The sequence below is a fragment of the Corapipo altera genome, unplaced genomic scaffold, assembly GCF_003945725.1.
Source record: "Corapipo altera isolate COAL_440 unplaced genomic scaffold, ASM394572v1 23, whole genome shotgun sequence".
Taxonomy (NCBI): Eukaryota; Metazoa; Chordata; class Aves; order Passeriformes; family Pipridae; genus Corapipo; species Corapipo altera.
The window spans coordinates 25,401,244-25,411,758 of NW_020884878.1; the positions used below are offsets into that span (position 1 = coordinate 25,401,244).

General features: G+C 36.0%; 1 protein-coding gene and 1 long non-coding RNA gene across 4 annotated transcripts in view; both read right to left on the reverse strand.

Moving 5' to 3' along the window:
* Positions 1-1,803: 1,803 nt before the first annotated feature.
* Positions 1,804-9,252, reverse strand: LOC113944638. Its single transcript, XR_003526736.1, has 3 exons — positions 9,075-9,252; positions 6,263-6,270; positions 1,804-1,818 (listed from the first exon to the last, which is right to left on the reverse strand). It is a non-coding gene; the product is annotated as an uncharacterized LOC113944638 (long non-coding RNA).
* The window catches only part of ZNF770 (zinc finger protein 770), a 9,000-nt gene continuing 559 nt past the window's right edge, over positions 2,075-10,515 (reverse strand). For all 3 annotated transcript variants that reach the window (XM_027638021.1, XM_027638019.1, XM_027638022.1), the window contains exon 2: positions 2,075-6,082. In XM_027638021.1, coding sequence (XP_027493822.1) covers positions 3,820-5,940 — 2,121 coding nt within the window. In that variant the 5' untranslated portion in view covers positions 5,941-6,082 and the 3' untranslated portion in view covers positions 2,075-3,819. The remainder of the gene's footprint in view (positions 6,083-10,515) is intronic.

Here is a 10,515-nt window from a genome sequence, read left to right on the forward strand (position 1 = left end):
ATTTCACAGATCCATACAGTTCAGCACCAGGGACACTGGAAGGATTCCAGTGATGAGGAAAGATTTCAGCAACATATCCAAATCATGTCAGATGCATAAAAGAATCAAGTCACACATTAGGATATCCTGGAAGCAGACAGGAACTGGAATGGCAGAGAACAGAAGTAAACAGCATTCAGAGACCTGTGATAACTCAGGACAGATATAATGACACTTTTATGTTAGAACACTAGTTTCTGAACAGGGATATGATCACTTATGAGTGATTTTGTTGGCATAAGACTGATTTCTCCTTCATTTGCACGGACTTTGAATATTCACCTTTTTAACAGATGCTAAAAACATGCCGTTTAAAAGCTGCTTGACAGAACTAGTCATTACATGAAAAAGTACAAAAGTACAGTTAATTTGCTTAACCTGGATAAAGTACATTACATGAGAGCATAGTCACTTTTGTAATTTCAATTTTCCTTACGATAACTGCCTCTCAGACACATCTTGTTCACAGCCATCAGACCATAAAACTGGGCTATTAAGTTAAAACTTGCACTTTAAAAATCCACAAAACCTTGCGCTAGAAGTATGAACCGTGACCACTTTAGTTATTTAGGAGATCTAGGCATTTTCAACATTATTACAAGGGGCCATTAGACAGGCTGAATCCATAGTCTTTATTGATTTAAGAGTCATTCAACTGTACTTAGAAAAGTGTTACTCAAATGAGCTACTATTGCAAGATTATGACTTTGAGAGTTTTATATTTATACTAGAAGGCAGCCAGGAAAACTAAACATTAGATCCAGCCTAGGGTCTCATTAACTTCAGTTAAGTTTCTTTTGTGTCTATCTTCAATTTGCCTCACTAACTTTTCTTGTTGGCTCTGGGTGAAGTAGAGCAGATCACAGCCAAGTGAGAAACCCAGCACTCAATGAGAAGCAGCTACAAAAGTGATTAAACAGTTTTTCTGTGGTTTATCATTGTTTTTTTTCCTTTTTGAATTTTTCTGTAGACATATATAGGAACACATATGTAAGTTTTGATTTTCTGCCAACGTTGTGCGGGAGTACAACTGCCGCCCCATGGGTCAAATCCAGGAGAAAGTTTGGCAAGGGGGTGCCCTCTGAACCTTGTGAAGACCCTCAACTGGAGGGTCTCCCTTATTCCTTTCATCCTTACTCTTTCCCATCCTTACCCTTTTTCCATCCCCAGCCTCCACACAGATCATTTTAGGTTGATTTTAGTTGTAAATTGATTTATTTTACATTTTAGTCTGATTTTTCTCCATGTGCTTTAACCATCTAATAAGTAGTAGAGTGAACTTTGCCAACCAACTTCGTCGTGCCTTCACTTTTACATTAAACCTGCTTTTAAAGATACCTTTGCCAGTGATTCTTTGAGCAACCTAAAGCACTCATTTGTGACACATTGCAATGACAGCACAGCATAAACATTTTAAAAACATCCATAGCCACATTTCCTAGGTAGAAAATGGATGATGTGATCAGTTAGTATGGCAGTCCCAGTGAATTTTACTGTTAACTGCAAAGGACACAGGATTTCAACTTCAGAGTTTTTTCTCCTGACTCTTAGAAACGATTTTACCCCTTTCTAGCTAATGTCTGCAATTAACCCCTTAAAATCATGAATTTATACTGACACAAAACTTTTCATAAAGGGATAGAGAGCCAGATAAACAGAGTGGCTCTTACTGCCCTTCTGAAATCCAAGCCCAAAGATTTCATTGCTTTGCAAATTAATCAGATAGTAACACTTTGCACAAATGTCTATTCATCCCTCAAAAGTATCTTTCTGTATTACCTCCCCTTCATTTACTGATATTTTCAAAACAAAAAGTGTTCTCTAAACATTGCTCTCAAACATAGCATTTTTAAATGACTGTAACTCCTTGAGAAAGATCTCATTATGTTTAAACATATTTATACTTTATAATAAAAAATATCTGAAATAAAACTATTGTTCTAACATACAAAGTTGGTTATTTTGATATGCAGTCTTTTCTGCATAATGAATGTTAAGTAGTTTCAAAACTCTGGTTTGAAAAAAAAGCATACAATAAAAGTACAATATAAATAGTTTATTATGGGTTTTTTAAAAGAGCTCAGCAATATCCTTTCAAAACATTTTATACAGTGTTCTTTCAATATGAAACAATTCACATAGGCAGAAAAAAATCTCAATATATAACTATAGTCATTATTAATGTACTGAATTTGTCTGTCACACAAAAATCATAGTAACTACAGACTGTTTCTGAGTATTTTTCCTGGGTTTATTCTCTCTGAAAATGGAAAAGAATAACATGTATGAAAATAAAAACGCCCTTTACCCTTCACTTCATATTCACCAAATACTACAAAGCTCATGCCACTTCAAAAATAAAATAAAAAATCAAACCCATTTTAGTTAAATAAATATGGATCTATTTAAATAGAGAATGTCATGTATCTTAGAGATACTAATTTAGAAATAGGATTAAAAACTTCAGGTTTCAACTACTGAAAATTGTATAATAAACAAGGTATCCTAAAAGGTAGTTTTTTTCAGAGGAAAATAAAAAAGAAACAAACTTCATTCTTGTTCATAATGTATAAAGCTCCACTGCACTTACACTTCTTGCCAGCCTCTTCAGCACAAAGGACAAAGCCATCTACTTACCAGAAAGTATAGCTACAGATTCTATTAATACAAAATCAGAATTACTTAATTTCAGCTAAAAGTAATTTTCAGTCTCTTATATTTAATATAATGAGAACATGACTTCCTGGCAAAACTGCTTGTCTGAGTTATTATCACATCTTAGAGAACACTTCTTTTACTGGTTCAATATGTATGCTAGAAGGAAAGGAGACTAGAACAGATAGTAAGCACGTTTGTAAAGTTAATGATAATTTCTTGTCCACTTCTCTTACATAAAAATAGTTCAGTAATATATGAATTGATCAAAAGAGCTAGAGAAGGCGAGGGATATAGAAGGAAGTGGAGTTAATCACGTGGTGAAATGGACTGATTATAAATCCTAACATTATAGCATTGTCTCCTTTTATATAAAAAGGGAAATAATCTAATTCCTCATCTCCAAGATGAGGAATAGATCTCCAAGCACATTAAAAAGCATTTTTTTTCTATTTTATAGAAAACAGAATGTTCTATAATGCCACATCAACATTTTTCTCATTAAACCTCATTTTTTCTCATTTTCTCATTTCTCCCCTTTTTCTACTTTCTTCCTTTTTTTTGTATTTTTTTCTAAAATATGAAACATTTTAAAATATATATTTTAAAAAATATGAAACAAATCCAGCAAGTGTCCTTTGCTTGCAACATATAGGGAGCCAGAAGAAAGTAAAGGGACCATTTTTTCTATATTGTGGCAATTACCTTGTCTTTACTTTTCTGGTAGTTGTCATTGAACATAAAATACTATGCAGAAAAAGGTAAAACTTTTAAAATATCTGATTCATGGAGCACTGCAGATTGCTGCAACACTATTAATACAGTAAGAATGTTATTTATAAATTAATTTAGCTAAAGGAATGCAGAGTGGCTTTTTTTTTGCATTTTTTAAAACATCTCAACATTCATATCTCAAAAATTATAACAAGTAGACAGTTCTGAAGACAGTATATTAACTCTTCACCAGCTCATCTGTGGAACAGAAAAATATAATCCTCTTTAGTTAATTGTTTGGTCTAACATAAGTATTTTAATAATTATGCAACCACAAGTTTAGATCTATGATTTCATAAGACATTATCCAGTTTTGATAAAAACAATATATTCTCCTGTTGCTCAGTGAAGCTAAGCTTTAAGCTCTTTAAAGTGAATAAGGTGGTGTCTTTTCAAATGTGGGGTCTGTCTGAATTGTTTTCCACAAACTAAACACTGAAAAGGTTTCTGTCCAGCATGCATTAGGTAATGTCTTTCAAGCTTAGAAGGAGATTTAAAAGTTTTAAAGCAGATACTGCATTGATACAATTTGTTAACAACTTCACTTTTCTCAGTACCTTCAGAAAAATCATGCCAATAACTGTAACAGCTTTGCTCTGTTTCCAACAATTTACTACACAAATACAGCTGTGGGTTTCTACTGCTGGTGTCAAGCACAAAATTCCCCGACTCGATTTCAACTTTGATTTCAGCTGCTTGGTTTGACTGAAGCAGCTCAAATTCTTGAAAGCCAGATGGCTGTGAAGGTGTTTGAGAATAAGCCACAGGCTGAGAAGACTTAAATTCAATGTGATCTCCCTGATGATTGAAAAGTTTGTTCGGGTTTTCAAATTCTACCTGGCAAATGGGGCTTTTACAGGATCTCTTTTCAGTATGGGTGAGCTGATGTCTTTTTAAGTGAGCTAATTGTCTAAATGTCTTCCCACAAACATTACAGCCAAAGGGCTTCTGTCCCGTGTGTATAAGATAATGTCTTTGAAGTTTGGATGAAGATGGAAAAATTTTTTCACATCTGTCACATTTACACACTTTGTGTCTGTTATGTCTATTTTTAGCAGAAGCTGAAAAAGCACAGTGACGTACTTCTGGATTATCAAAGAAGTTATCATTTGACGAACCACAAAAAGCATCATCTTTATTATCCAGTGAATCATCAACGTTTAACATGCTTTCACCAGTAAGCACACCTTTTAAATTAACACCCAAGTTGTGAGGTTGCAGGTACTCTTGCCAAGGTAGTGGCACAGTCAACGTTCTTTTCATCTGATTACTAAGTGCCTTATGCATGTCAAGGTTGCTGTGGCAATCCCTGGAAGGTTTAGTGGAGGCATGCTGATCAGAATACTGATCTCTAGCTGCAACCAGGTCAGGATTTCTAACATGACCTGATTTGGTTTTTTTTCTGTCAGTCAGAGAAAAATCTGTTGCCTTTGCTCCAGTACGCTTCAGTTTCATCAGGATCTTATTTTTCATGTTGACTGTGTGTCTGCAAGCTGTTGTACCATTATTTGAACTTCTGCTGTCTCTTGGATAACAACATTTGTGCAAATTTAGAACATGCTCTGTTTCAAAACACTGCTCACATGCTGGGCATTCAAAGGGTACAATATAAATTGAGTGAACATCATGTGGGTCATTCTCCTGTGACTCACGTGTGTCAGCATTCTTGAAACTATCCCTCTTCCCTTCCAGCAGGTTGTGTGGTCTGGGATACTTAAGAGCCTTTGCTTTGCATGCAATACTGGGGAAAGTCTTATTTCTGGCATGGAGCTGTTTATGCTTCACAAGTTTGCTCTGTATTTTAAATCCCTTCTGACAAAAACAGCACTGAAAAGGCCTTTCTTCTGTGTGTGTGAGCTGATGAATTTTCAAGTGTGTTGACTGTCTGAAAGATTTGCCACATGAAGAACACTTAAAAGGTTTCTGTCCAGTGTGAATAAGGAAGTGTCTTTCTAGCTTGGATCTTGATGGAAATGTCTTGTTACATGATTCACAAGTGTGAGTTTTCTTTCTCTTTCTGGCACCACGTAGATGATCTGACTTCAGACACTGATGCAGCATCCACCTCTCTTCAGTTTTAAAATGTTTCCAGCACACAGAACACTGAAATATGCCACAAGTGACCCTGCCTTGCTCAGAATTCATGGAGTTTTCTGCTTGTTTTGTATCATTCTCATAATTTGCATTATGAAGCTGCTGATGCTTTAAGAAAGTTATTACATTTTTGAAGTTTCTATAACAAACAATACACTTAAAAGGCAGATTATGGGTTAACTGATGCCTCTCCAGGTGGACTAGCTGCCTAAATGTTTTATTGCATACATGACATTTAAATGGCTTTTGACCAGTATGTATGAGATAATGCCTAGCTAATTTTGATGGAGTTTCAAACTGTTTATAGCACGTGTCACAAATATATGGCTTTTTCTTGGGTATCTTGACAGCTGTTACACACTGCTGAACTTTTAACATTTTTAAAGGGCAATTACACCTTGCCTACTGTTAGTTTCTTCAGATAGGTGTCTCAAGTGAAATCATCAATTGCACACTAAGATGGAAGGCTGTAGAAGCAGCGAATTTTCTTAGGAGAGAGATTCTTAAATCTCACAGGTCCCTAAAACAAGAAAGAGAGTATTATTTAGCTTATATTAATATATGATTGCTAAGTTTGTCTCTTGTTTTCTACATAAGAGACCAAAAGTACCTAGATTAGAATACTCTTGATTTAACTTGACTTAAAATACTTTCCTTGTAACAAAGTAATCACTTGTTATGTCACATGGTACAGAAAAACTATACTACCTTCCAGAAGAAAATGAAGTTTAAGTCACCTGTGCTTTAAACGCAGCTACATTGTATTTTATGATATTTACAAATAAAGCATATTCTAAAAAAAACCAACAAAAAACCCACACAAGAACTTATTGTAAAAAATTTCTTCCTTACAGGAGTAATTCTAACTCCCAAATACAATATTTAAGAATATGAGAGAAAAAGAGAAGCTTCAGAAATCAGTGTTAGTGACAAGAACACTTAGCTTCAATGTATTGTTAAATTTACTATTCACATTTTTGCATCTTACCTACTGTATCCAGAACTGTAATAATTTTTGATTTCTCTCAAATGGCAAATGCTGGAGCCAGTCAGGAAGAGCAACACACTAGCCATGAACTACAATCAGAAAAACACAACCTCCAGAACATGGAAAAAACACAAACTGTGTTCACTATCTCACTATACAGCAAGAGTATCAGAGTTGTGATACCAAACCATTCATATACTGTGAAGTCATTAATACAAAGGTAGTTACCATAATTCATCATAATTACTGTTTTAGTCTAAACCACAGTAATGAAATAGTATTAATTTTCCTTGAATTTTCAACAGATGGAACACAGTTGGGCAAGCTACTGTGTCTCAGCTGAGGCTTAATGACTTATAAAAAAGAAACAATACCTTTGCAAATTCCTGAGTGTAGAAAAGTTATTAAAATATTCATAGGAACAGCCAGAAAGCACTTCAAGCAAACATTTAGCCCCAGCCTTCCACTATGAGGCCACCTCATGTCTAAGACCACTCCAAAGTGGCCCTAACAACTTCCACTGAGGGAGGTTCCAAAATCTCAGCAAGGCTCCTGCTCCAATGTGTCACCTTCATAGGAAGCTTTTCCTTGCACTCAGCGGAGCCTTTCTTTACTACAAAGTTATTTTCATTGTTCTCTGCCACAATTTTATGTATTCCAAGTCTGAATTATCTCCTTTTTTATAAACTAGGAAAATTCTGGGGTTTTCTAAGTATTGCTTAGAAAGGGATTGGTCTTTTAAATCATCTAAGACAGATTAAGTATTCCAGTCCACAAGCATAGTACAAACAATAGAATTACTTACATTACCTATATAAAAGGGATGGAGGGAGCAAACTTTAAAGCAAGGGCATAACAGTCAGGACTTGTGAATTGTAGTATCAAACCACCACAAACTATAGTTAGTAGAAATGTCTTCTGTATCTCAAAGTTACGACAAGCTGTATATGTGTTCAACATACCAGCTGAACAAAAAATTCATTTATCCAGTGTCTCCAAACCCTGTCATTTCACAGTTAATGCCCTTAGTTTTTAAAAATTCAGAAATATCCAAAACATCTATTCAAAGTAACTGCAAAGAATTAAAGCCTACTGCAATTTAAAGCAAGTTAAATAAAATTACAATGAGATTTGAGAAACATGCACAAAGACTGAAGGTATCTGGTGAGTCAAGACTTTTCTTAAGCTTAACTGAAAGAAAACATGATCATCTGGTAGGACTGTTCCACCTCTAACAGACCTGTTCCTATATAATTGTGGGCCTTAATAAGTAACATTTGGATGTCTGCCTTACATGTGGTTGTCACTACACTAAGAATTTACTTAATCTCACTGAAATACTTCAGGATAGATAAAGCAGTCGAGAAAGTCAACTTTTACTTTCCTATTCTCTTTGCCTGTAGAATTCTAACAGCTACTCAGTTTCAGTCTTCTTTTGAAGAAGCAAAAAAACACTTTTAGGAGATCCCCTTTTCCTCCCAATTGTTGTCACATTGTGTGAAAGATGGAAATTTAGAGTTAAGTGTGTGACACCAAATGTCTTCTAGTTTGTGCTACCATGAAGCTAGAGACAGGCAGTCTGAGAAAAGCAGAAAAGCTTCGCTGCTATGCTGAGTTTCTGTGCAGCTCAAGGCAGCCTCTGTTAAAGAAAACCTCCCGCAGAAGAACTGTAAAGACTGACGAATTTCAGATAACAGACTGTCATACTGATCTAATTTACACATCAGGAAAATGCTCAAACACTACAACGGCATGCAAAGAAAAAAAGTCCGAAGTAAGAGACAGCTGTGGCACATTACACAAGGGATTTTGTATTTAGCTTATAATTTTTTTAAAGTTTCTATCTCGTGAATGAGGAAAATGCTCTGTAGTACAAGGTGTCAAAAGCAGAGTATAGCTTCTTGCTGTGATCTGTTTGCCCTGTGAAAAACTAAAGGCTCAGACAGGGGATGCGGGGGAAGGAGAAAGGAGCCAAGATGGGCATTACTGTGTGGCCCAAATACATTTTCAAATCCTATTTACTAAGGACAGGCTTCTCCACATCTATTTCAGGGTGCTCTCTTGCCTTGCACATCTAAGGAATAAACATGCTGCTGCTGAAGATCAAAGAGCAAAAGACAAACTTGGAATATTGCTTCCTGCCAGTCTTGCAAGTACACAGGCTTGTCCTAATTAGAGTTAGAAAATGTACTTCCCTATGTGATAAGGATTTAGTTTGTGGTGTAAGTCCAATTTACTATTAAACTGACACTACTTTTCATCTTGGCTGTAAGGTCATGCAGAAAAATAGAATCAAGAAATAACATAGGCCATTGAAGGTCTACAGAAGATCCTCCTAAGTAGTATTGTTTAGTGATTAATTACAGATTATTTTTTTAATATTACAGAGGGCAGCAAGTTGTAACAACATGAAACCATAATGGAAGAAAATTCTGAATTCAAATCTAGTCTTAACTAATCAGAGAAGTTTGCCTTGGTTTTGTTTGTTTTTTAAACAAGAAACCCTCAACAAAACCAAACAAACTGTTTAGAATGCAGCTGGAGTACTCTATCCAATTTTGAATACTGCCCTTCAAATCCAGTCAAACATATGAACTAATTGGAATCAATTCAGAGAAGAGGATCAAGAATGATCTGAGCTTAAATGACAAATATACAAGAAAGGATTAAAGTAACTGGGAATGTTCAAACTAAAAAAGAAGAGACACAATTAAAAAGAACACACGCCCTATCAGGCATTGGAACGGCCTACCCAGAGAGGTGGTGGATTCACCATCCCTGGAGGTTTTTAAAAAGAGATTGGATGTGGCCCTTAGTGCCATGATATAGTAATTGGAGTTGGATCAGGGGTTGGACTTGATGATCTTGGAGGTCTTTTCCAACCCAATCTATTCTATGATTCTATGATTCTATGATTCCTACAAAACAAAGCATAAGAACCACTTTTAAGGCAAACAGAAATAAGCTGTTTCCCAAACCATTTATAGTTGTGAACGGAAATGGCTTCAAATTATAGTAGAGGACTCAAGTACGTTATTGTCCTTACAGCTACAAAGCTTTATTTAATGCACATACAAATAAGTTATGGGGGGAGACTGCTCTGCCTCCAACACTGGAGGTTTCCAAAAAAGGTTGTACAAACATCTCTCAAATTCCCACACCCATATAGTTGACCCTATACAGATAAATATTCTTGCTTGCTTTCCAGTTGCTGTAATTCAAAACAAGCCACTTAAGACTTGAAAATTCAATATATTTCAAAATTTGCCATGGAGGGTTCTTCTGTATTATTATTAGTAGTATATCCTCAGATCCTTGAGGCATGGTAACACTTACAGCTTCCCAGAAACAATTATATAAGAAAATGAATTATAATAATAGATGGGTGAAGAAACGTAAGTCGCTTATACTAACTACACAACAGAAAAGTGAAAATCTAGCTGCTGATTTATGAAACATAGTATGTGACAGAGCAAGAGGAACACGAGCACTGAGACAAACGCGTTGTCTGATGGATTTCCTCACCAGCTCTCCCAAGAGAAAAGTTTAGATTGGTGCCACGGGGACACAACTCACACTAGAAATGGAACCTTCACCCGCCAGTTGTGCAGAAATCAACTGTTATTGCTCCTCAAAGCTAACACCCCTTATTCTCCCCTATCTTCCTTGCATATTTCCAAAACACTTCCTGAAGCAAACAAAATAAAAGATTTATGATGATGAAGCAGGGCTGGTTTAAGGATAAACCTATGTTCTGCTGCGGGGGCCTGAGACCTCCGGACTGCCACCAACACTCCCCACACACATAAATCCAGTTAGAAACCTCAAAGCAGCAGCGAGGCAGCCTTCGCGGACAGCAGACTGTGCACACACACAGCCTCGCACACACACACAGCCTCCACACAGTGATACAGACTCACACACAGAGACACAGACTCACACACAGAGACACAGACTCACACACA